General features: G+C 37.1%; 3 protein-coding genes and 2 pseudogenes across 3 annotated transcripts; all 5 read right to left on the bottom strand.

Moving 5' to 3' along the window:
* Nucleotides 1-221: 221 nt before the first annotated feature.
* Nucleotides 222-5,490, bottom strand: LOC103933736 (thiosulfate/3-mercaptopyruvate sulfurtransferase 1, mitochondrial). The gene is made up of 12 exons (XM_009343426.2): nucleotides 5,261-5,490; nucleotides 4,070-4,258; nucleotides 3,721-3,780; nucleotides 3,436-3,498; nucleotides 2,959-3,083; nucleotides 2,672-2,834; nucleotides 2,270-2,329; nucleotides 2,062-2,120; nucleotides 1,606-1,687; nucleotides 1,302-1,365; nucleotides 853-920; nucleotides 222-534 (listed from the first exon to the last, which is right to left on the bottom strand). The coding sequence occupies exons 1-12, from the start codon at nucleotides 5,363-5,365 to the stop codon at nucleotides 427-429; spliced, it is 1,146 nt and encodes a 381-aa protein (XP_009341701.2). The 5' UTR covers nucleotides 5,366-5,490; the 3' UTR covers nucleotides 222-426.
* A 2,195-nt stretch (nucleotides 5,491-7,685) lies between these two features.
* Nucleotides 7,686-9,606, bottom strand: LOC103933738. The gene is made up of 2 exons (XM_009343427.3): nucleotides 9,453-9,606; nucleotides 7,686-9,358 (listed from the first exon to the last, which is right to left on the bottom strand). Exon 2 carries the CDS (start codon nucleotides 8,576-8,578, stop codon nucleotides 7,844-7,846), a length of 735 nt encoding a protein of 244 aa, XP_009341702.2. The 5' UTR covers nucleotides 8,579-9,358; nucleotides 9,453-9,606; the 3' UTR covers nucleotides 7,686-7,843.
* Nucleotides 9,607-9,971: 365 nt separating this feature from the next.
* On the bottom strand, nucleotides 9,972-12,044 carry LOC103933739 (annotated as a pseudogene).
* A 720-nt stretch (nucleotides 12,045-12,764) lies between these two features.
* LOC103933740 lies at nucleotides 12,765-16,250 on the bottom strand (annotated as a pseudogene).
* Nucleotides 16,251-18,364: 2,114 nt separating this feature from the next.
* On the bottom strand, nucleotides 18,365-21,666 carry LOC125472475 (G-type lectin S-receptor-like serine/threonine-protein kinase CES101). The gene is given in 8 exon segments (XM_048573980.1): nucleotides 18,365-18,853; nucleotides 18,945-19,095; nucleotides 19,184-19,421; nucleotides 19,527-19,737; nucleotides 19,827-20,029; nucleotides 20,105-20,215; nucleotides 20,364-20,988; nucleotides 20,990-21,666. Coding segments are annotated over 8 exon segments (2,412 nt in total). The 5' UTR covers nucleotides 21,554-21,666; the 3' UTR covers nucleotides 18,365-18,544.
* Nucleotides 21,667-27,056: the final 5,390 nt, after the last annotated feature.

Here is a 27,056-nt window from a genome sequence, read left to right as displayed (position 1 = left end):
TCTCCTGGATGATGTGTGGAATGTTACAATTACACTATTCAAATTCTCGTATTTCATATTTACGCGAATTTATTTTAGTTTTTTTTTTCATTTATTTTATAATTAAAGTTGACTAGCTACAAAGTTCGATTTTCCGTAATTAGTCATTAAAAATCTGTAGAACTTTCAAGGTCACTTTTAGCATTTTCAACACGGAAAGGAAGAGTGACAAGTTCAAGAAATATGGAAATAGAACTTTATTTACTTTGTCAATAAACCCCTTCAATCTGCTGTTCTGATTCATGTGTCACATAAGAACCTCGTTAGAGTTCAAAGGAGGGCATAAGAGGTTGAGATTTTAAACGAAAAACACAGGTTTCGATTCAGTAGCATGACTTGTAACCGGATGTCTTAATTGTGATACAAGTTTCCAGCAATACCACTTCGTTACACGCTTTCTGTAGAACTGTTGATGGGTGTGTCGGGCTGTGCACCCCATTCAGTCCAAGATCCGTCATAGACTGGTACCTCAGGCTTACCAAGTCGATGAAGACCCTAACGAGAGCACATGAATACGAGAAGTGTGAATAAAAGCGGCATGGTTCCTTACTAAAACATATATTGAAAGAATGTATCTGGAAAACTAAAACCATTGTTTACGGTCATGAGCAATTATTGAAAAGAAACTTCATCTCAGTAATGTGTTTCTATCTCTAAAAGGAAAGAGAAAGGAGATAAAAGATGGACTACTATCTCCTTTTCATCCTACTAGGATATAAACAAGTGTGCGCGCACACAAACACCTACGTTTATCTGTGTGTGTGTGTTTGTAGAGAGAGAGAGAGAGAGAGAGAGAGAGAGAGAGAATCTTACCAATGCGAGAATACAAGCTGTTACACCAGTACCACATGAAGTCACGACAGGGCTTTCCAAGGAGATGCCTGCAGCGTGAGGTTAGGATCGTTAATTAATTATCACATATACCTTCTGACCAATTAAAACATTCTACTAAGGAAATATAATCCACATGGCGTGGACAAATAGCATATATATACTTTTCATAAATTGGGTCTTTGGTAAAATTATGCACTGCTAAATGTGGGGGTAACTATCTCAAAATAGTACGACATTCAACATCTATATACTAGTCCGAGCAAATGTACTAGGCAAAACATGCATTATTGTTTGCGGTTGAGCTTGTATGTTTAAGAAAGAGACAACGCTCGAAAACTGGTTCTTGTGTACGGAATCATAGGGTACAACAAACAAGTGTCCAAGATCTAAGACAGCAAAAGGTCACTATAAAACAAAAAGGTTATTACCTTCTTCATCAAATCGGGCTTTCAGCTTATCTGCTGGTAAGAGTGTCCCTGAAGAATCCAACAACTGTAAGGAAACAACACATTTGTTAATCAACAGCTTATGCAGCAAACCATTCTTTACACAATCCAACACATTTGTGTTGCAATTTCAAAAGGAATAAGAAATAGACTATTAGGAAAAGGAGGGTTGAAATTGCTAACATTGCAAATGATATAAAGTTCAGACACTGATAGAATCATCACAAACCCTAGGGATGCACCATCAGGTAACCACTATAATAACACAAGCAGTTGATCTTTTTACCTGAGGAAAAGGAATGCACTTGCTTCCAGGTACATGACCACTTCTTATCCCTTTCCGAGGCTCTAATGTAGTTCCATCGAACCTGCAACAGCAAATTTCTGTCAAATCCCAGATTTTTAATGCAATTACAAATTTCCGTTAAATCCAAGATTAATGCAAGAACAGTCATAAGAAATAGGCCTTCAAAACCATGTCACAAATAGGAAAAATAAACTCTAATAAACCGTCTCCATATAATCTGAAATAAATTCCCTTATGTGAGGCAGATAAAAAACACAGAAAATTTAGGGTGCTCAACATCCTGTTATCTTATCTCAATCAAAATTACCAATTCCAAACCAATTATTTGACGATGAATGAATGAACAGGTTCCAGCTGGTGATTCACAAAATTAGGGAAAAAATAACAAACCAAGAATTACTCAAGCTTCACATCACTTGGTAGCATAAAGAATACCTGGCCTTTGATCTGGCATCTATAAGCTGGTGAGTTCCTTCCTCAACATTTTTTCTAACCTGAAAAATACAGTAGGAAATATAAAACAAGGGTAAAAAGAAGCGGAATGGGTTTAATTTGTTAGTTGAAAACCATACTTGCCACCAATTTCAGAGGATGAATTCAAGACATGCACCTTTACTAGTTAATTAAGATAGAGAGACCAAACCTGATCAAGAGTCCAGACAAGGTGTGGCTGAAACTTAGTCTGAAATGTGGTGGGCCCAACCTGCAGAACAAAATTTCATTCACTGAATCCATCACAACAAGCCTTGAAAACTATCACAGGTTAATATAAAAACTTAGGACAGCAATAAAAGTTGTGTAAGAACAGCAATTTTCTAGATGTCAAGAAAAATCTACAATGTACAGACTAACATCATAAAAGAAAACAAAAAAGCATTATGATATCTGGTAGTGGTGGCAGTTCTACTTTTATCCATGTTCCACAAAACATACTGTGATACCATAACCATATGCTAATGGCTTTTGGATTCAGAGAATTCCAATATCCTTGTCAGTGTCAAAACATAACAGATTTCAGAGACAATTATATAAACTGCGAACTTACTGCTTGTCCCTTGTATATTTTCTCTATTGCCTCACTGGCAGCACTAGCTTTCAAAATTGCATCACCAGAGGCACTAGATTCAACATCATATCCAGATGCACGCCATCTTGGCAGGCCTCCATCTAAAACCCAGACTCTGTCATGGCCAAATACTCGGAACATCCTTTCATTTTATAAGGAAATGAAGCATTAGATTGTAACACAATGAAAGGCGCAGAGCACAATTATTTATTACATTTCAGATGAGTAAAAACTTCAAATCTTTCAGAATCAGCGCCACAACTTACCACCATACACGAGCTGCACTAAAGATCCCTTTTCCATCATACACAACTAGATCATCTTTGTTCTCAATGCCAAGAGCAGAAACAGCAGCAGCAAATGCTTCCTCTGATGGTAACATATGCGGTAACTGTTACAAGTCATCATTTCTAAATCTTCAATAAAGAGAGAACAGGAGAGAGAAAGATAGTTAGAAAAGTGGTGTGTATGCCTAGTGATGATGGCGCACACACCCATAAGAACCAACAATCTCAAGAATTATTCATCAGAATTTGTTGACTTGAAGAATCATTCATCAGATTAATACTAACATCTTAATCATATACTTTGAATTATTTTCCAAAATGGCTAAATAAGGATGTATTTCTAATTTTCTAAGTTAACTCAAACTAAAAGAATGAAATAAATCATTTACTGCAAGCGAGACTGGTGCGATCTGATATCATATTTTGACGAGAAACATAGAATAGAAAATATCTTACTTTTGTATTGCGATCTGAAATTCCATCTACGTCAAAGAAAAGTGCACCAGGAATGTGAGCAACCTGTCATGACAGAGATATGGAATTGACCAAAATGAGTCGAAGTGGTAAATGAAGCAATATGAAGCAATATGAAGTAATATGACGATATTAGAACAAGATTGGAGTTGATACATATATTATTAAGAATTATTACATGGCAGCAGCAGTCCAGAATTAAATTGTTGAAGAAAAAAAACACAGTTTAAAGTTATGATTATCACAAATAGAAAGTTTGGTGAGCACCTGATACTCTTGCAGGGGATTCCTTTGCTCATCGGGCATGTACCAAGACGCATCTAGCACCTGAAGTAGATAACTTAAAAAATTCACCAACATGCATAGCAACAAAGGGAGCATATAGGAAACAGAAAAAAAAAGTGTAGTCTCCAATTAGAAGAAGATGATTTGATATAATACATCATGATCTGACTGAAAAACAAATTACATACAACAGAAGGTGAAAGAGCATTGAGCATCAAGCATTTCTTGGTAAATGGTAATATATTCAACTTATTCCAAACTTAAAACTCCAGTGGAAGAAAAGGGACGATGAATAAATTATGTATAATACAAACAAGCCAAGACATGGTACCTTCAGATCAGGCTCTTTGAGGTTAGCATGGAGCCAATCAACAGAAACAACAGGCTCATTTGTAGACACAGATTGTGTTGAAAAATCAGCTCTTGCACCAGCTACTGATGAAGCCATAACACGAGGAACCCGGGCAGATGTTCTATATTTCGTATAGGCAGGTTTAGCTTGTAAGAATTCTGCTCCCTTCTGCATGTACAGAAAAATCATCACATTGCATCTTGCCATAAGAAATAAGATTTGATTCAACAAATAGCTCAAACTTACTAGGCTACTAGCACACTTTTAAAATGAATACCGAACTAAAATACCAAGTAAACAAACTTCCAAATAGATACGCAAAACCAAAACAATATTATCACTGAGATATCTGAGGATCATGGCGATTCAGAAATAGCCACTTAAACTTTGCACAAGAAGAAGACCATAAAACCTAACGCTTGAGTTAAGAAGAGTTTGCAGTAAACTTTGTACTCGCCCTAGGAAGAATGCATGTTTTCAATGATTTCACTGCAAAAACTTGCTCCAAACCAACATCTTTATATAACCCTTGTGCCTAAGAGAACATAGGATTTTCAACGATTTGATGAAAACTATCTTGTAAGTAAGTAAAAGGCAGCTAAACAACCGGTATTCAAGCACTCTACAGTATAAAGGATATTTAATTAAACACGTAGCCAGTAACCGACTGCGGGAACTATGCTTTATACAGTAAAGCTAAGGTACAATACCAAAGACTTCATATTATAGCGACTATGAAAGACGAATTTTAGAAAACAAACAAGCAGACTCCAACAAATTCCCCATCTTTTTCAGTTTATGGCTATTGGAGTCAAGCAAGAGCTGCTAGGCTCAGTGAAGGCAATCAGGAACGGAGACTTCATAAAAACTACACTCAACGGCTACACAATGGTAAACTAAAATATCACCACAAGCCACTTCTGATTAAACAAAGAAAACCCCATGTCAGCAAAAAACTGAAAAGCATTCTAGACAACTCAATTCACCGACAAAACTAAAACCCATGAACGAAATACAAAAAAACAGATCCATGGGAGAAAGAAAAATGACAGGATAAAACCAAAAGATGGAAAATTTACACAAGGGGAATCATCGTATCATCCAAAAGAACAAAACCCACAAATCAAAATCGAAAATTAAACACGAAACGAATGGAAGATTGGTACTTACATGGACGAGGGAAGTGAAAAACTGGGGCTTTTGGCAGAGAGAGTGAGAGGAAGAGTGGAAAAGGCGATGACCCAGGAGAGTCCTTGCGAAAAGGGATGAAGCCATTCACTCAAAAGACCATAGAAATTAAAAAAATGAAAGAAGAAGCCAATGGGTCTCCCTCTATCTATCTACAGCAGCAGCTCAGCGGGACGGTGACAGGATTTTACTTCATACCTTCATTTCCTCGGACCTTTTTAGGGGTACTGTATAAATGTTTTAAAAAATTAATAATTTAAAAAATAAAAAAATTTATAATTTATATAAAAACATGTAATATATTATTTAGATTCTCACCGCAACAAAAAAAAATTTCATTTTTAAGAGCCTGTTTGGACGACTAAAATTCATATGCTTGCATATGAATTTGGAAAATTGCATTTACGTCACCTGAAATTTCGTCTTTTGTGTATTTGCCACTTGAAATAGAAGTTTTTATAATTCACCCCCTAAACTTAGAATAGTTTGCCAATTTGGCACATCTGTGCATTTTTCATTCACAATTTCATCAAGAGAAAATACTATAAATAATGCAACTCAATTAATGGTGGTTGAATGATAAATAAAGAGAAAATACTATAAATAATGTAATATGCACGTTTATTCATTAGATTTAACAAGATGTGTTTTTGATAGAAGATTACGGGCAATAATTATATATTTCTTAGCCAAAATCTGATTAGATGAAGTGACACTGTAACAAAATCTTTTACAAAAGTTGAATATAGATCGCTATCGACGTCTTTGAAACTACTTGGACTTACAAGTTGTTTCACATTGCTTACACCATCAACTTTTATCTTGTGACTGATATCACTATATATCATTGGCTTCAAATCATGTGTTTCATGCTTGAAAGATTGAATACCATTACATCAGAGAATTCAGGTCTCGTTTAGAAGTACTTTTAAAATAACTAAAATCATTGTTGATGAAAGTGCTTTTCTATAATTCACTTGTATTTTTACTAATGATTGGTTCCATAAACACTTTTAGTCATTTTAAAAATACTTCAAAACGAACCCCTTATATGGAGTAAAAATGTGTTTGTCAAATTCATCTGCAAGTCGAGATCAAATTGCATACGTTCATAAAAAAAACGTTTTTCTTTCATGGGGACGATTTCAATTACTTGAATCCAAGTTTTATCTCAAGTTCCCTCCTCTCATCTCAACTTGAAGGAAAATCAAACAATTAGTGACAGACTAATGTGACAACGACTGAGTACTATACTTAAATGAGTTAGTGATAGAATCGCAGAGCTTTATGCTTATGATCAAAACAATTCATATTATAAATCACTCTATAATGATCGTTTATGCAAAAAATGAATTAAACTATGATCGTTTAGTTAATCTATTGTAGCAAATACATAGACAATTCGTGACTAACTCCGTTCATTTGTTTTTATATAGTTTGATGACTAAACGACTTTAGTTTTAATTGATTTTTTGCAGAAAAGATCTTTATAGAGTGATTTATAATATGAACCGATATGATTATAAACACGAAGTTCTATGAATCGCAACGAACAGTTTTAAGTAGAAACTCCTACTCTTCCTTTGAGGAGCTAAGTATTTATTTGACCAATCCAGTGAGAATTCTTCTGGCCCAAACAAAGAAGGATATTTGGAATTCTTAATTTTGTGTTATCAGTAGGAAAACGATCCCAACAAAACAAATGACAGTCGGAACCGCTGCTTCAAAACATGACACAAGAAACAAGCACCAGATTTTGTATAGGTAAGAAATAAGAGAAGAAACCTTGCTTATAGCTATGCAGTTCATCTAAATCAACACTGAGACTACAAGTACCGTGTCCAACGAACTATGAATCTGATTTTCCTGTGATTTCGTGCAAATGTCAACGACACAATACGAATACGAACAAAAACAACACAACCACAATATTGAAAGAGATGCTGGCGATGAAATTCACACGCACTGGTACAACATATGTAAACACAACCATGTACCTGCTGAACTTTAATGCACAGCATAAGAGCTCTCCATCAGACCAACAGGAAGCCAGGAGAGAAAAAACTAGAAAATTGCAAAGAGAACAAAATATATACAATAGAATTAGTAGCCACACCAATCGATATTTCTGAATACGTGACTGCTGCCCAAACTATTTCATGTAAGACACAGCTTGTCCATCTATCAGCAAAACTTATAAGGGTAATACTTCAAATTTACTTGATTGATTACGTGACTAGTACTTCCCAAGCCAAAAGAATAAAACCCGTACCTCTCAGCATTTTGTTTCTACTATGAACATTTTCTACTATGCTTTCGCTATTGCCCAAAAAAGGGTGTTCTGTAACTATGTAGTGCCAGAGAGAGAGAGAGAGAGAGAGAGAGAGAGAGAGAGAGAGAGACCATGAATCATAAAGAATAAATCGAGTCCCAAATATTATACAGAATGAAAGAAAGACAATGCCGCTATATGCAAAATGCTCCATAATGTAACATAATGGATATAGGCAAGTATAACGAGATATCTTTCAGTATCAAAGATTAAAACCTGATAGCAAAAGAAATTTAGAAAGGAAATCCTTGATGGAAGTTCTTCTTGGAGTAGTCTTCTGCCAATCGCTTCACACTCTTTGCATTTGTATAGAATTCCATTAATTCATCAGCAACATCCTTTGGGTGGCAATTAATAAATGCCTTCAGAAACCTCTTCTCTGTCATCCTCAATGCCGTCAGCATCCTAGGGCCTTTAATCTGCAAGTCAAGACCCATTTCCTGAATCTTCCCTACAAGAAATACCCGTGGCTTCAACACAGCTTCCAGATTTGAGTACAGCAAAAATGGATTCTGAAGAATCACTTTAGCGGGGAACTTCATTTTCCCTATAATGAAAGTCATGTTCCTCTGAACCTTGTCAACTGACAGTGTAAACACAAGGGGAGAACTTCCCAAAAGACCAAAGATTTCATCTTCCGAGAAACCAAACTTCTCAAAGTTAGATATCTTCTGACTGAGTGTTTCAAGGCGTGAAATGCCAATAATTGTGACAACGTACTTGTACATCCTGGAATCGGTTGAGAGCCTGGTTTTTCGAATATATTCCATCTTTTCATCATTAAATGAAGTTCTTGGAATCAATGTAGCGCGTTGTAGAAGCATTTGAATCAAGTCCTCCATGCTAAGACCAATTCCTTCATACAGCTTAATGACAGGCTTGATTTTATTGTGAAGGTCATAGATCAAGAGAGACGGGTTCCTTACAATGGCTTTGACAAGCACTTCCCTTGACTCAAACAATCTCATAAAGAACTCAAGCCGCTCATCAATGCAATGATTAAATCGATAACTAAGAAACCGGGGGTAACAATTTATGATCTTCACGAGCTGAGGTGCAGTAATGCCCAAGCCACTTAGAACGTTTAGTTTGGACTGAAGCTGGTTAAGGTCAGTACTCTCGCAAAACAGGCCGCCGCGTGAACATCTTGGATATGTCTGTATCACTACAACCCCAGTTCCTCAGAACTTCTGCAGAATTCTTGGGTTGGTCTCTAATATCTACTTCAACACCTTCTTCCTGGACTTGGCAAACCGTCGAATAGGTGGTGAGTGGGAAAAGTAAACCACTTGTTGGGTACAGAAGTTTCGGAAAAGTGACGAAATTTTGAGAGGGTGGCAATAAAATTCGGAACTTAAGTTGCTTAACTAAAGAAGCAAATCTAGATGGCATGTCAGTAGTGCTACAATATTGGAATTCTATGAAATCCAGGCAACAAATTGTATTTGCACAAGGACCAATATGGAGAAATGGGCATTGATTAAATTCAAATTGTTGGCTGAGGAATGTTTGGAAATCGGAATGCAGTAAAAGAATCAGTAGGAAGAATGGAAAGCTTTATCCGAAATTTCGAAACTCAAATCTTCTTACATACCCACAACAGCAATAAACTTGCGTCCTGATCCTCTCCGAACTGGTGTAATCGAAACGAAACGGCGAAAAGCGTTTTCTGTAGGATTTACCACCGCCATTGATTCTGGATACTCATCATCTCGTCAGAGTGGCGCGCCAAGTTTTGAGCTTTCCATCTAATCCACAGAAATAAGATATTTATTAGCAAATTAATAGATACTCAGATGTGAATGTTCAACGAGAGCGAGAGAAAGAGAGAGAGAGGAGGACCTGGGCAGCCATAGATAGCCTTTGAGAGGGTTTAAGGACAGTACGCGTCGAGGTTTTAGGCACAGGCAGAAGGAAGGGCATTCAAAGAATCAGATTTGAGATTGGCTAATGCACCCACGATTTTGCTAATCGCACCAACAATTATTTATTTACTAACAATTTTGAATTTTTTTCTCCCGCAGACCAAATAGGGACCAGCGTATACAATTGGTCCTAGTAGACTAATTATTGTTACACACGATACTAATTAATATTTCTTTGATCATTATTGTCGTACGAGTAAGATACTTAATAAAATGTCTTATGATAATATGATTTAGAATTTAATACTGTATGATATAACTAGTTAAAATGGTGTTTGAGTTTATTTTACCGTATGATGCAAAATTCAATACCATCCCTCCCTCCACGGGTGGCGAAGGGAATTTCCACGATCGAGGGATTTTGATAACTTATCTTCACATTCTATTAAGGTTAGATGAAGGGAAACCTTTCTTGATGTTGTCCACAGTACTCAAATACCCTGAAACTTTGCCTCAAACTAAATGTAGTGAATACGACCTTTCGGCAATTCGTGGGAAGAAGTGTGATATAACTACACTATCAAAAGCAATGCTAAGGATGAATTTCATGCATCCTAGCACAAAGTTGTACAACAGGTTCATCAATATTTACAGTACGATTCAAAATCTAAATGATCGAAGTCTCCTTCCCGTCTCGTCTTCTCGCCATGGAAAAGAAATTAAGATCGAAAAAGTAACGATGCTATAAGATTAGTCACGCTTATATGCAAGAACGAAGAAAGCTGCACCATCTCCTTGCCTGCCACGCTTTGGTGAGTAACATGGATAGCAAAACGCCTTTTGCTTTTCGTTTAGAAATCCCCTCTTGGAGCCTCTACTGTGTTTGTTAGTTTGAGCAACTAGTGCTTCCTAAACACATTGGGGCGTTGAACCACCCTTCTTCGTTATCGAGTTCATTACTGTTAATCTTCACTGCGGCAGTCAAGTTCACTACCAGTCCCAAGAATGTAAACGGCAACAAATGACCCTATAAAATCAGAACAAATCAGCAGCCTACAAAGCAGATGAAATGTTGAACATCATTGAGTAGCGCATTGTAGTGAAAGAAGACACATTGAAGCACAAATAATGGATTACTTGAACGGTTGAACCCCAAATTAAGAAAAAACAACGCAAATGTATGCAAACTGCTCCAAGTTCACGTAATAAAATGTATAGAGACCTGTACAGTAAGACGCGTTTTAGACATACAGATGAAAACCTGAGCCAAAAACATTCAGAAAGGAAATCCTTGATGTAACGTCCTTGAGGCTTCAGCCAACCGCTTTACACCCTTCACATTTTTGTAGTACTCCATCAGTTCATCAGCAACATCCTTTGGGTGATAACGAACAAATGCCTTCAAAAACCGCTTCTCCGTCATTCTCATTGCCCTCATCATCATAGGACCTTCAATCTTTTTATCAAGACCCATCTCCTGCACCTTCCGCGCAAGAAGTACTCGTGGCTTCAACACATCCTCCAAATTCATGAACACCAAGCATGGGTGCTCAAGAACCGTAGTAGCAGGAAGCTTCATTTGTCCTAAAATGAAAGTCATGTTCCTCTGAACCTTATCGACCGATAGTGTCAGCACAAGGGGGAACTTCGCGAAAAGGGAAAAAATCTCATCTTCTGAGAAACCAAACTTCTCCAAATTTGCAACTTTCTTACGGATAGTTTCAAGTCGTGAAACACCAATGATTGTGACAACATGCTTATACATCTTGGAACCAGTTGAAAGCCCGGTTTTTCGTATATATTCCATCTTTTCTTCATCAAATGAAGTTCTTGGGATCAACGTAGGCCGCAACAGAACCATTTGGATCAAGTCCTGCATACTAAGACCGACTCCTTGGTACAGCGCAATGGTGGGCTTGATTTTCTTCTGAAAGTCATAGGTCAGGAGAGAAGGGTTCCTCACAATGGCTTTGACAAGCACTTCCCTTGATCCAAACAATGTCATAAAGAACTCGAGCCGCTCATCCAAGCAATGGTTAACCCGAGAAGTGAGAAACCGGGGACGGCCAATGATAATCTTCACGAGCTCAGGCACCGTGATGCCCAAGCCAGTTAGAAGCTTGAGTTTGCACTCAAGCTCGGTTCGCGTCGGCATTCAGTAGAGAAGGCCCCCGCGTGGAGATCATCGAAATTTCAGTGTCACTACAGCCCAATTGCTTCAGAACTTGTAGAGAGTTCTTTGGTTGGTCTCCAATGTCTTCTCCCGCACTTTCTTCCTCAGTCAGGCAAATCGTCGAATAGGTGGCGGGTGTGAAAATAAACCACGTTGCCGGTAACAAAGTTTTGGGGAAAGATTGCAAATTTGGCGATGTGGGTAGGAAGATGCGGAGCTTCAGTAACGATCCAACTCTGAATTTCATGTCAGATATGGACTGTGATTCAATGCAGGAAGAACGCCAAAGGGGTGTTATCAATTTTGATATAAGTTCTACGTGCAAAACTGATGGAGATTTTTCAGTAGATTTACCTTTATATTGAGTTTGCAGCTGAATGCAAGGAAAATGGAATGGTAAAAGCAATATAGATATTCAAGTATTCAAGCTATGACAATTCAGCATGCAAGCACGTGCACATATAATTGAGTTTTGAAAACTGTTTTATCACGTTAGTCGTCCGATCATCTCATAAAAAGCGAAACATAACAAAACATATATGTAATTAGAACACAATGACAGTATCTCAAACCTATTGTCAGTCATATGTTTTAACTTGCCTAAGTAGTATTGCTTGATTGGTAGTATGAGACATCACTAGCTTGACGTTCTAGTTGCATCTACGTTATTCTCATGTATTTAGTCACACCTAAACCTACATTTGAGTCAGATGCCTTATGCAATTGTTCTCATGTATATCTCTTGTGTATACGTCACTCATAACGTTAACAAAAGAGATTTATTTTGACTGTGTACTTTAATCAGGATGACAATCTAGTCATGTTTGGCCGGGTTGTATTTCTTTTGTATGAAATGATATCATCTTGGCTTTTTCATAAGAAAAATGCTAAGAACAATCGCTCATGTTTGCGTGGATTCGTGAGAGACTCCCAACCGATGCCTTGTCAATTCCACATGCATCCAGGACTAGGCTAGATATTCAAATCCAGATCCCCTTATTTCTCATAGCCGAACTTATCTTTCATACTTCATACAATAAAAGATTTAATTGCGAAAAATGTGAGCAAAAAATTTAAGAAAGCATCATATGATTAAACATGAGCCGAGTGCCGAACTCTCTTGTGCACCTTCCTGCTCAGGTGCAGTTTCATATGATTAAACCTTATGGACGTACATATAGGTCCTTTAACTCAGCAAAATAAAAAACATGACAGACCTCTCAGATCTATCCAGTTTCCGATAACCTAGGAACGTACAATATTGGTTTAGAGCATAAGTATTCATTGTGCGACGATTACTTCACAAAATGTGAACGGAAAAAAAAAACGTCATCCAGCCTTGGACGTTGTTCTCCAGCATGCTTCTGAGACAATGTTGTTGCGGTTGGAATGGTTTTACAGCAGTAAACTTATCTCTTCCTGTCTCTTAATCCAGGTAACTCTTTCCCTGCAACAAAACTCTTACTCGTAAGTTCTGCAGTTCTACAAATGCATGAACTCCTGCAGATTCAGTGTGGAAGACAACAGACACACAATATGCAAAAGTTAAAGACGGGGATTGTTTACCAGGAGGCTATGGATCACACGACGCCACAGATTAGAATGAGTCTATAACAAGCAATTCCTCCTACTACTTCATGGCATACCACAAGATGAATTTTCTGGGCAGAGCATTCTGAAAAAGCCTAGTTCCACCTGAAAGCATGGACTTGTCAAAGGACATCAACCTATGGAAGCCATCCTATCTGTCTATCTCTACTCTGACCTCATTGACCGGAACCTTGATTTTTCTTAATATTGTTTCGTGGATTTAATTGAATCCAACGACTCTTCCGTGCCTGTCAAATATTTTCCAAAATTAAAATGACGCTTAAAGAATTAATGAATATATTAACATGTTTTAAATCTCAATCTTCATAGATGTTGGTGACGTGAGGCCCTAGTATAGTAATATGTTGATTTTGAACACAAAGCCAAGAAGAAAGACGCAAATATAAGAGTGCAGAAATTTTTACGAAGGTAAATACCCGAGTGTTGAGAAGCAATATGTGATACAGGTCTGCATCATTCGACAACAATGATATCATGAAGTAGAACGAGATGAATAAGAAACTTTCATCTAGTCTTGAAGCATAAACAAAAAGATCTGCATTGCTCCTCTAAGAGAATGAACAACAAACTTACTTAGTTTTACCGTCTTAAGTTGCATGCAAAAGCACAGTTTTACTTGATGTGGATACTAAAAGCCTCTGCGCTGGTTCTTTCTTCAGACTTCTCTTCTCTATCAAATTTCGATTTTCCAAAGCATTTTCCCATGCACCAGATGCAGCATATAGGCTTCCTAGAACAACATAGCTAACTGAATTCCTTGGATCCATATAACTAAGATGCATTGCTGCCACTTTTCCAAGTAAGCTATTACCATGGACACTACACGCCCCAAGAATGGCTCCCCAAACTGCTGAATTAGGCTTTATGTTCATACTACACATAAGCTTGTAAGCTTCGTCTAACAAACCTGCACATGCATAAAGGTCTACCATGCAAGTAAAACGCTCAGATCGAGGCAAGATGTTGTATTTTCTAAGCATAGTATTGAAGCATTCCCATCCTTCAACTGTCAGTCCAGCATGGCTACAAGCAAAGAGAAGAGACAAGAATGTGATATCATTAGGTTGCAATCCCTCGTATTCCATCGTTTTATATAAAGCAATCGCCTTATGTCCCAAGCCATTCCTTCCATATCCAGAAATTATCGATGTCCATGAAATAACATTCTTTTCCTCCATCTCGTCAAAAGCATGGTTAGCATCTTCAATTTCTCCGCATTTTGCATACATATCAACAAGAGTATTTCCCATGGCCACATCATGACAAGGTTGGTGTTTAAAAGTAAGGGCATGGATTTGTCTTCCCAAGATCAATGAAGCAACATTCGCACATACATTAAGCATGGAGCATAATATGACACCGTCCAGTGCCACGCACATAAGAGTTATTTCTTTAAGGAGGTCTAGCACATCACTGCTGTAGTTACCTTCTCGTGCATATCCATTTGTCAGTGCCATGCAAGATATAACGTCCTTTTTTATCATGCTCCTGTATATCTTATGAGCTCTCTCTACCCTTCCACATTTTGCATATGCATTAATTAGGGATCCACTTAAAGATTTGTGTGAGCCAAAACCCAGTTGTGTGATGAATCCATGTATTATGTATTTGACTCACCTTCATAAGACCACAACCTCCGGCTAAAGCTCTCAACACACTCCCCAAGCTGAAGCAATCAGGGATCATGCCTAAGTTAAATGGTCACAGACAATAATTAGACATAAGTAATAAGAGGACAAGTAAAGGTGTTCATATGAATGGTATAAAAATCTCAAGGCATGATAACAAGATTATTGAGACTTTACTGTAACCATGCTTCTCAAGCAGGAACCTCCAGCGGGAAACCAATTTTTGACTATTTTCATGCAAGTTAGTACATCAAAATAGGAATAACAAGCTCGTGCACACACACACATACACAAAACTGGTGTAAATAATATTGGACCATAATTTCTCTTATATTGAATGTATCAGTGGTCATGCTGCAGAAAGAAAGGGCAATGCCATTGATATACACAAGGGAATGCGGCACTGTGGCAAGTAAACATTACTCAAGGAATCAGAAACACACGAAAGGAAAAGAATACGGGAAATTTTTTTAAAACACTAGAATTTTAGCCATTTTAAACATTCACCTTCCTTCATCATCGAATGAAACATACGCAAAGAGTCATCAGCAAAACCCTGAACACCATAGCCGCCAATCATAGCATTCCACGAAACCAAGTCCCTCACCGACATTTCCTCAAACAAACATAGCACATCCTCTATCTTCCCACAATTAGAATGAAAATCAACCAACGCACTCTGCACAAACAAGTTCTCAGCAAACCTACCTTTCGCAATACACTCTTGTATCTGCTTCCCAACTTCAAACATCTCAACCCTGTACACGCCCTCAACGCACTCCCATACCCAAACTGATTAGCCCTAAAACCCGCCTGACGCATACCCAGAAACACCATCAAACCATCCTCATAACACCCACCTTTAAGATACCCAGAAATCATAGCGGTGCAAGACACGACATTTCTGTCACGCATTTTAACAAACACATTGCGGGCACTAACCATGCGGCCGAATTACGTATAAAAGATTACCAGCTTCGTATCTAAATTCCAATTTGAACCAAACCCATCTGTAATTACAATGCTGTGAACCAAAAGACCAGGCCTTTCTGCTCGTTCGTCGATGCAGATCTGCAAGATATTCATGTACAGAGAGTAATAAGAATTCGATTGGGTTGGTTTGGAGACGAGTCTCAAAGCTTCTTGAAATTGGCCCCTTTTGCACAAGGCTTGCATAAGGTGAGAGTTTGTGGAGTACTATGGAATGGGGCGCCTCATTATTTGAAAGTTCGTTTATCGTTTCTGTACGGAAATATGAACAAAATTTTTGCCGCCACTTTTAACGGAAATATCAACCCAGATTCACTCATTTTTAGTGACAAGCTATTTCTTGCCCACTTTAAAGATCTGTTATCTCCCTTGGCAGCGTAGTATCAATTCTCTTGTGTAAACTTATTTACTATTCATCCTTTTTTAGCATATAAACCTCTGTTAATTCAAAAAGAAGTGATTGCAAGAGATTCAACCTTAACAGACAAGGTGAAATCTTGCCCGATACTTTTTGTTTGTTTTCTAAATTTGTAGATCTATTACTTAATACATTCTCCAATATGTATTCAAGTCATATTCACCTGCTTTCCTGCTTTAAGAGTCTTATTTTATCTGAATCTGGTTAGTGACTTCAAAGCTAGTAACATACTACTTGATGAAAATAAAACCCCCAAAATTTCTCGATTTTGGTATGGCAAGGATTTTCATGCATCACAAATAAGATTGTTGGGACATAATAAGTTACAAATAAGAAGTGCATTTTTATCACATCATTCACTTTTGGTTACTAATCATGCATTTATGTATGTATAACCTAAATCGTGCCTTTAGTGGTTACTTGTCTCCTGAGTATGCATGCCATGGGGGGAAACTTTTCTACAAAATCTGACATTATAGCTTTGGAGTATTAACGCTTGAGATTATTTGGAAGGAAAAATAATAGCTTCTACAATGATCGCATGCTCAATATGGTAAGATAGGCATGTCAAATAAAATCTTTCTATGATTAAAATGTTTCCTCTTTGAGGTGAGACTTAGAGAGTCTGATATCCTAAATGAATTAAGGTTATTTCAGGCTTGGGGTTATGGAAAGAAGGTGCACGGCTAAAATTAATGGATCCAATGCTAGGCGATTCATGTAGGAAGATCAGTTGATAAGATGCATCAATGTTGGCCTGCTATGCATGGAAGAAGATGCAGCTGATCAGCTCACCATGTCCGATGTCATATGTATGTTGACAAATGAAAGCACGCCGTTACCTGTACCAACAAGGCCAGCATTTTTAACAGGAAGAAAAGAGGTTGAACCGAATATTAGAATTTCAGCAATTATCAGCATTTTCTTGGAGGTTTATGTGAATGGATTGGTCATCGTAACTTTTTTTTTTATTGTAGAATTATCAGTAATTATTATTGGTGTAGAGTTTGCATATCAGCAGGGCTGACATTCTCTTTGGTTGGAAACTAATAGTTCTAGTGTTATTTCTGCTCTTCGACAATTTGATTTTGATCATCCTTGGCCTCTTCGTACGCAATGGTCTATTTGTTTAGATCGCATTCGGAAAATGACTTTCTATGGATCTCACATATATTGCGTAGAAAATCTTGTTGCAGACAATTTTGCTAATTTGAGCTTGTCTTCCCCATCTTTAATATGACATGATTTTCCTGTGCTAGCGGCTTATGCTACTTTGTTTTCAAACTATGTTGGCTTGCCTAGCTACCGCTTCACAAATTAATGTGCATCTCAGCATCCAAGTTTGTTTAACTTGCTTGTTTTTTTTCTGAACTTTATGGTGTTGTTCGACTTGTTTTGCAGGTTTAGACCTTTAGGTTTGGTTTTAGAAGAATTAGGTTTCATGTCCTCCATTTTTCTTTGTATCATTCTTGTTTATTTTTTCTAGAAGGGAAGGGAAAGGTTTATGTCCTCCTTTTTCGTATATTCTTTTTTGTTGTCTATGTTTTATGAGAGGTAAAGTTGATGTCCCCCCACTAGGTGTAATCTATTTTCTAGTTATCAATAAAATCTCTCTTACCATCAAGGTTTCTCAAAAAAAAAAAAAAAAAAAATCGAATATAATAAGTAGAAACGAATTAGAAGTTTTGTCAAGAGAAATGGCATGTTTGACTCTGATGTAGTAGGAAGATGAAGGTACAGTACTTGTGGAGAATGGGTCTTATATTGATAGGAGGATGAACTTTGCATGAGTTTATAAGAGCCAGGGCTACTCTTCATATTGCCAATTGGTTTTTTGGTGGAATCCCAACTTTCTTTGGTACTAACATGCCTCGTGTTTCTCAGTATACTTGCTTCCATAGGTGTACTACATGATCTGGAATACGTTTTGATTGAAGACCTTGTGCCTGAGGAAGAAGGTGGCTAACTCACTAAGCTGTTTCCTCAGAGGCACATCCACAGTAAATATATGAACTGGAACTGCTACCGCTGCTGCATAACTTGATCAGGTAGATTCTAACACATGAAAGTATCGTTCGTCTTGCTTCATCCATTTGCTCTTATATATAACTGAACGTTTTACAGCAGAGAACAGAGAGCACATAATGCCAACAGCTATTATAGTTGATATTTCCACAGGTACATTAGTTTGTGAGGAAAAGGTAATTTTCCAACTAGAGTACTTCCATCATACATAGTAGGATGTAAATTCATCGCGGCACAGCAGTGGAATTGGATATCTCATTTAATGAAAAAATTCCTGATTTTTCTCCACTCGGACCATCTTCAACCACATTTCTTCCTGCAAAAAATGCTGCCTTTGCAGGCAATGGCAACGGTGTGCTTTGATTTGTCAACATAGATACGACATCTGGCATGGTAGGCCGATCAGCTGCATTTTCTTCCACGCATAGTAGACCAACATGAACGCATCTTAACAATTGATCTTTGATACATGAATCACCTAATGCTGGATCCATTAATTCTAGAACTGTGCCTTCCTTCCATAATTCCCATGCCTGAAAAATGCAGGATTGCATTTAATTAGAATCACACACCTAAAACCACGAACAAAATTTTTTCGTCACAATTAAGATTGGAATGACATACGTATCCTACTATATTAAGCAGGCGATCAGCATTGTAGAAGCTATTGTTTCTCCTGCCGCTTACAATTTCAAGCATTAACACTCCAAAACTATAAACATCAGATTTTATGGAAAAGAGGCCCTCCATGGCGTACTCAGGAGACATGTAACCACTGTTACCAAATAGAAAAACACACTTGTTTTAGTACTTCTGCATAGACAAACTGAAAGAGATGAAGGACCAATTTATTGTTTACTTACTATGTTCCGACAACCCTATTAGTATTTGCTTCTAGTTCATTATGCTTGAAAATCCTTGCCATACCAAAATCAGATATTTTGGGGTTCATATTTTCGTCAAGTAGTATGTTACTTGCTTTTAAATCTCTATGAATTACTGTCACTCTTGAGTACTTGTGCAAGTAAAGCAATCCTTGAGCAATTCCTTCAATTATACTGAAACGCTTCTTCCAATCAAGTAGCGTGACTCTTGTTGAATCTGCTCAGTATATAGAAGAATTAGTAGACTGATAATTTTTGACATATCACACAAATCCGAAACAAAAATAAATCAAGCAGTAGGATTAGAGTGAGTGTTACCAACCGAATAAAAAGTAGTCCAAACTTTTGTTTGGCATATACTCGTATATGAGCATCCTTTCTTCACCATGAATGCAAAATCCAAAAAGTTTGACAAGGTTTTTATGTTGGAGTTCATATATGAGTATCAATTCATTCTTAAACTCCAATGTTCCTTGCCCTGAACATTTTGAAAGCCTCTTAACAGCTACTTCTTGTCCCGTCATCAATTTTCCCTGAATTAGAATGCACAATATCTCACCTGATAAGCAATTTGTTTTTAGCATCAATAGATGAAATAACATTCTATGATTTAAAACCTTACCTTATAAACCGGACCAAATCCCCCTTGTCCGAGCTTGTTTTCTGGTGAGAAATTACATGTGGCAGCCATTACAGATGCATAACTAAAGACACTTAAATCATTTCTCATATTTCCACCATTTTGACGTGCAGTAGCATCAGTAGGTCGATCAGATTTCATTAAGTCAAGCAATTCATCCTCAATGATCCTTGTCTCATTCTCGCCTATGTAAATTAAGGTACAAAATATATTTTACATTCATGACAAAAACTTTCATTGACGTGAATAACTTTGTGTACCTGAAAGTGCAAATTTTCTTCTTCGTAGCACATAGCAAGCTATGCATGGGACAACAAGTAGTAGAGTAGCAGCTGTGATACCAGTGCCAATAAATATCCGCTTTTTTGTATCTGCATTCATTAGGAAATGTGCTTTCCATTTTATTGCATAAATACTAGTATGTGTTTGTGAGTGCGTGTGAGGAAGGGATGCATTGTTATGATATATAAACTAGTGGACAAGTTCTAACCGGAAAAGATTAATGATAAGTAAATTTACCATTAATGCGAGGTGACTTTGTTTTCAACATATAGAGACCATCTGCAGCCACACCAATGAAGTCTTCAATGAACTCCCAGTTTATTCCGGTATAATATTGACATCCAGACTGATCATCTTCATATAGAAAGTTGAATCCATGGCAGTCGCAATTTTTCCAACAAGAATCTCTACAATCACTAATAGTTAGACTTCTATTAGGATCAGTCGGGAAGGTTGAATTTGTGGTGGTTTGTCTAAAGAAACCATTTTTCTGCTCAAATATGTCACCGACATGTCTGCAAGTTGGCTTCTCCCATCTCTGGCACCCTCCATCTGTGTTATAGCCATAACAGTTTTGTGCTTTTGCAATATCAACTCCTCCATAGTCATATAGTAGACCAGTTGAGGTTAAGTACCATTCTGATGTAGAAGTCTGGTTTAGAGATTGGTAAGTGAAGTAGTCTTCATTTCCGTTTGAAACAATGTTAAAATTATATCTCCTCATCAGCACCTTAAATCTCTTACTTGTAGAGGCTCCACTAGTCCAGTAAACCACTCCGCGTCGCTTAATCTGCAATTCTTGCGTTTTGTACTCCCATTCAAGGGTGAAAGGCCCCGGCTTTGGGTTGGACGGCACTTGAACATGAAGTAAGTGACAAAATGTGCCCGTTTCTATGGTTAACACCTAATTTCATGCCTGGATAAAGGCTGTCTGTTGGATGATCAAAACTTTGCCACAAAATCTGGCTCCTCGATCCATCCAGAGAGTTCACTTCTTGTAGGATAAAATTGCCAGAATCCAGTAAAGTAGCCACCACAGTACTTGTGTTAGTATTTGCAGTTTCTCTACTGGCAGAGTAAAGCACCAACCGCATCCCGCCTTGGTCCAAAATTTTCAACGTTTTGTTCTTGTCCAAGGTAAGAACTCCTAGAGGGTATAAAATAGGCTTGTCTCGGCTGGCAATCCATCCTTTGTTATTACCGACAGTTCTCCATATGCACAACTGACTGGAATTCGAGTTGTCATATGTACGGAAACCCAAGCAGAAGGTCCCCTTTGCAGAACATAAAGAAGTTTTGGAGTTCAGAGACTCACCCGGTTTGAGTGTGTCACCTGGTTTGATTGTGTCCCTTGCACTTGCAGCAGTATAATAATAAGTCCAGATTAAGCTTGAAAATATGAGCAAGCAAGTTATACAGCTAGCCATGAATGACTACATAAAAGTATTATCTGCCTAACCTTTCTTCTTTGTTGGTTGCAGCTGAGTGATAAATCTAAAGCAAATTATTTTGTGTCAAGTGATTGAACTTTAAAGTTCAATTGCCCGACAAAACTTTTAAAATGATAACCAATCAACACCCTAAATGGCAAATTGTACTATGCGGACCAAATTTGCAGACGGTTTTAAGCCCTTGGATTTGATCTTGACGGTTCACAACAAATGTGCCCAAACTGATCTCACGGTGGAACGGGGTCATTTATGACCCGTCTTCCTTCTTAATTTCCTTCGTCCTTTTTCCCTCTTGTATTCCACGCTCACGTTTCACTCTCGAGAAATTTTTAATTATGACGGGAATACAAGTAGTATATCACGTGTTTTAATAGAAGTAGTGGAGAATTTTATTTTTGAAGTTTTAACTTTTTAGCATACATATCCCACCATTTAAATAATGACATATGATGTATTATCTAATATACTGATCACACTGAAAAATCTCTCTTCACTCTCTCGTCTTTCTATCTCAACTTTCTGCTCTACATCTCACCCTCTCAACCGGAAATGTAAGGCAAATTTTTTTGTGTGAAGTGATTTAGACTTCATAGTTCATGTGGCCGACAAAACTTTTAAAATGATAACCCAATCAACAAATAGACGTAGAACAAGACGGAAGGCCCATTTGTACCATTGAAACATAAATGCTAACAACTTTGGAAAAGTTTTCATAAGATTGGAGCCACACATGATTCATCCACGTATATGAAAGAGTTATCTGCCCAATCATTTCCTTTTTTCAACTTCCATGGCTTTTATCTTTCGAATGTGCAACTGTTTTGTTTGATTTTCAACAGAAGCTGTAATTGAGTTTTTACATTAATAGCGTTCAATGCTATGCAATAGTGTATATTGTACGAGAGATTTTTCAGTATGACTGGTACACGGAGTAGGTACATCACGTGTCATTATATAAATAGTGCGATATGCGTGCTAAAAAGTTAATAACTTAAAAAATAAAATTTTTCATCACTTCAATTAAAACACGTGGTATACTACTTGTATTCCTATCACAATGAAAAGTTTCTCGTCTTGTACGTTTTTAATCATCCCATTCCAAGCTGAGCTGGTTCAGCAGTAACTCTTCAATGTATCAAGAGTGTTTGTTTGGAAAAAGATGCACAAAGTGTGAGGCCACTAAGGGAGTTGGTTATATCAAACTTATGCATACCAGTTTTGATGCGACTCTAAGGTATTGGATTTCTATTATGATTAATCAGGTCCATTAAATGTATTTCCATTAGGCCTATTACACTTCAAATCCTATTATCTTTATATGTATTTAAACCCTTTTTTGACGTAAAGAAGGTATGAATGAAGAATATCGTTATTTACTTTCTTAATTTCTCTGCATTTTCCCTTTCTTTCTCTTTCTCCGAAATGGGTAAATGGAATTCTGGTGGGAGTTGTAAGGGAGCAACTCAACCGCACCAAACTTTGAGCTCTTCTTACTCCAAGAAGAATAGAATTGCAGAAGAGGTTATAAAGCATATGAAAAATCCTGTGAAATTCTTGAAATAATCGACTGGTCCGAATATCAGCGGCCATCTACCCATATACAGTAAGAAAATCAAGATGTCGGAGATTCAAGATTGCAGTCACTCGTATCTTTCTCCATTTGCTGCAGTAACTGAGACTAAACCGGTTTCTGTTTCATTTAACTTGTATATAGTTTTTTCAATTATTCAGCAATTTGTCCACTGTGCTGACTGACTAGCTAGCTTGTAATTTTGAACTCTATCTCGTGCCCAAATGTGTCCATCAATTATTCAAAATGTAGGACCCTATCTCGTGCCCAAATGCGTCCATCAATAGTCCCGTGCCCAAATGTGTCCATCAATTATTCATCAATTATTCAAAATGTAGGACCCTATCTCGTGCCTAAATGCGTCCATCAATAGTCCCGTGCCCAAATGTGTCCATCAATTATTCATAATTTTGGACTCTATCTCGTGCCAAATGTGTCCATACATTTTCTCTTTTGGTTGATTGAATGAGGAGGAACCAAAGTAAATAGTAGATGGATAATATTGTCTCACAATCGACAATATTATTCCCAATCAGCAACTCACATATCAAAGCCTACCAGATAATTTTTTTTTCCTGATTTATTTGTGTTTTTATAAAGCTGGGCATTGATCAATCTCAGACAAACACTGGCGAGATCTCACTGACCTCCTTCCAATTGATTTTTTTCCTCATTGAAAAAACTACATAGTTATAAAGAGGCCGCAATGAGAATGTTTTCCATTACATTACGAACTACATCTTTATGTTTTATTAGGTTTAATTTTGAAGGCATTTAAATCTATTTTAGTGAATTTTTGGTTATTTTTGAAAGATTTTATAAAAAATGACATTTATGGAATTGAGTGTTAATTTTTTACTATTATCGATCAAAATTCGCAGGCCAATGCCAATCCTAGTTTTTTCTCCGGGTAATGCTAGTGAGACTAAATATTTAAGCTAAAATTTGTAAACTAAATAATGTAAATGTTGATAATTAGATTACTAATTTAAATATTGATTAACGTGATTATTTTTTATTGGTTCACACTTTTCAGTTTACGAATTTAATTTAAAATTTTATTCTATGTAACCTTATCATTTATCTCCTCTTTCTCTTGATAAGGGGCTCTGTGCAAGTGACCCGTCTTTCTCCTCCCTTTTTCTCTTTTGGTTGTCCTCCTCCTCTCCTCTTTTCTCTTTCCCCCCTTTTTTTTTCTGTTTTCTTTCGTCCTCCTTTTATAGAGGGTCCTAATGCCATCTCTCTCTCTCTCTCTCTCTCTCTTAAATGTAGACTTTTCTCTAAAAAGGATTTCATTGACGATTGAGGGTTCTAAGGCCATCTATCTCTCCTTTTAATTTAGACTTTGCTCAAAAAAGAATATTATTTGATGAGAATTTTCATTCTTTTTTGTTTATTAAGTAAATAAGTGAAAAAGAAAAAGAAATGAAAAAAAAAGAAAAGAAAACGACGTGCTACTGATAAGAATAGAAAAATATTTTTGACAAAATTAAATTATTAGGAAAAAGTAAAAACAGACTCAATTATCTTTTTGGATAAAGGAGATTCAATACCAAGAGATCACAATTACAGACAAAGGGGCGCAAATATACAGAAAATACAAAACAAAAAGTAAACCCCCAACGCTAAACAAAAGCCCAACCCGAGAGAAAGCCCCAAAACAAAAAACACCACAAGACTAGCATCCTCCTCCGCCGTCGAAGAACCGGCCGTCGACCACAATCCAGTATCCCAGGCCAGAGATCGCACCAAACACAGCCCCAAAGAAGAAGGCGCCAGCGTCCTCCACCATACACCACACAAATCGAAACCGCAGCCACCAAAGGAAGAAGCTAGAGGGAAAGAACTTTCCCCCAGCAACAAAGCCGAAAACAGCATACAAGTGGAAGGTGGTGGTGGGTACACCATATGAGCCGAAGCTCTGCACACCTTCCTAGAAAACCGCACAACGCGGGTGGAAGAGATGGTTGCAGAATTGAACATGTGTGAGAATGATGTAGGACAGAAGCAAATGGAAAAGGTAGAAAATGGTTGGAGTAGAGTCATGGAGGTGGAAAAAGTGAGAGAGAAGAAGAAAAAGGAAGGTTGGAAGTGAGACTGTCAAATCGAGACCGATGAAAGGTGAGATCGGAGGTCGCAGTGGGGGAATAACCAGAACAAATGGGCAGAAAAACCCAGAGAAAGCCAATCACACAAAGAAGGGAAGAAGGAAGAGGAAGGAGGAAGAAAAGCATCATGAGAAGAGAAAAGAAGAAGAAAAGGAAAAGAGAACAACAGAGTAGAGAAGGGGAAAGGAGAAGAAAACAGAAGAAGAAAAGGAAAAGAGGCAACCGACTCCAACCGAAGCCAGAGTCGGCGCCGGAGTAGGAGGAAAAGCTGAAGACCCTCACTAAAAGGGAAAGGAAACTCTCACAGAGGAGAGAAGGTCTCTCAGAGGGAGAGAGAGTCGTCAAGTTGGCATTATTTAGTTCGACTCAATTATCTTTTATATATAAAGCAGGAGGCCGATTTTCGTGTCACCGGCTTCGATAAAACTAATTGAACGAACATACCCCTCGACCAAAAAAAGTTAAAAGCAGGAAAAATGAATCATAAAATAATACAAGGGTAATTTTGTAAATTTATTTTTAAATAATTTTATCATAAAAAATGCCTAAGGTTTTATAGTCGGTTTGCTTTCCTCTTTTGCTCCCGGTGTGCAAATTAGCACTCTCTTCCATCTGATATGAACCCACACCTCAAAATCAATTGTGCTCAAAGATTGGAGCCTAGAACAGTGACGGTTTTTTGGCGGAGGTTTTGCTGATTCCGCCCAATCCCGCCAGAATTTGGTCTCGGCCCAAGAGAGAAAGTTGATCCTCTCTTGACGATCTTTCTACCTATACTTGAGTTCGTTGAGTGAATTGAAAGTTTTATTTTTTATTTCTTTATTGGGTTATCATACAAAATGGTCTCTAGATAGAAATGGTCCCTGAGATTGTCATCCATGATTTTGGTCATTCCGTTAAAAACTCTTTGATCAATTTTCAAAACTTCGTAACTCAATCGATTCTTAACCAAATTCGACCCATAATATATCAAAATGAAGATAAGAAAGTGTAGAACAAGATTATAATTTTTAATTTTAGTTGTGATTTTATTTTGTTGGTTTCATTACTGTTGGCTTGATTTTGTTAATTGTTATTTCATGTTGTTTCAAATCATGTTATCATAGCTTGGAAAAGATAAATTGGAGTTTTTTATTTACTTAGGGATACCCTTTTTTATTTGGTTAGGGAGAAGCTGAGAATTGGCAAGACGGTAAATTGTGTGGTGAAATAAGTGTTATGGGTTAAAATTTATGTGGTTTGTTGTGGGGTATAGAGAATGGTTGGATATATATTTTTTTTTTTGTAGGTTAGTGATTTTTTAAGCTTTGAAAAAACAGAGAAATAATTCTATGTTGAAACATACAACGGGAAAAAAATTGTAATGAAAAGTGTTACTGTTTATAAATATTAGGTTTATGACTAATTGCAATTTGCAAAGTCTTTTAATTTTTCTTCCTGGTGTAATTTATGATTTATGCAGTGGTTTCAGTTTTTTTATTTATTTTAAATTTTAATTTTTTTAATTTTTTTAATGGATCATTGTAATATTCGGGTTTTGTGGGTTACTAATAGTGTTGGCCTAATTTATTTATTGTATGTGTGTGACTAATTTACTTCACAGCTGTGAAAAAAAAAAAAGGTTATCTACAGTCTCTGAAAAAACATTAAGTGGATATATTGTGATCAATTCCTTTGACAAATGCAAGTGCTTAAAAAATTCCAACTCTGCAAGTTGTGAAAAAAAGGGTTTCGAAATATTGTGCTTTCACATTTTAGTGTCTTTCCGTTTCTGTTTCAAGGATTTTTGCAATAAAGGTAA

The sequence above is a fragment of a genome, unplaced genomic scaffold, assembly GCF_019419815.1.
Source record: "Pyrus x bretschneideri cultivar Hongxiangsu unplaced genomic scaffold, Pyrus_bretschneideri_v1 Contig7, whole genome shotgun sequence".
Lineage (NCBI taxonomy): Eukaryota > Viridiplantae > Streptophyta > Magnoliopsida > Rosales > Rosaceae > Pyrus > Pyrus x bretschneideri.
Note: the sequence above shows the minus strand (reverse complement) of the source record. Positions and strands in the feature narration are given on the sequence as shown.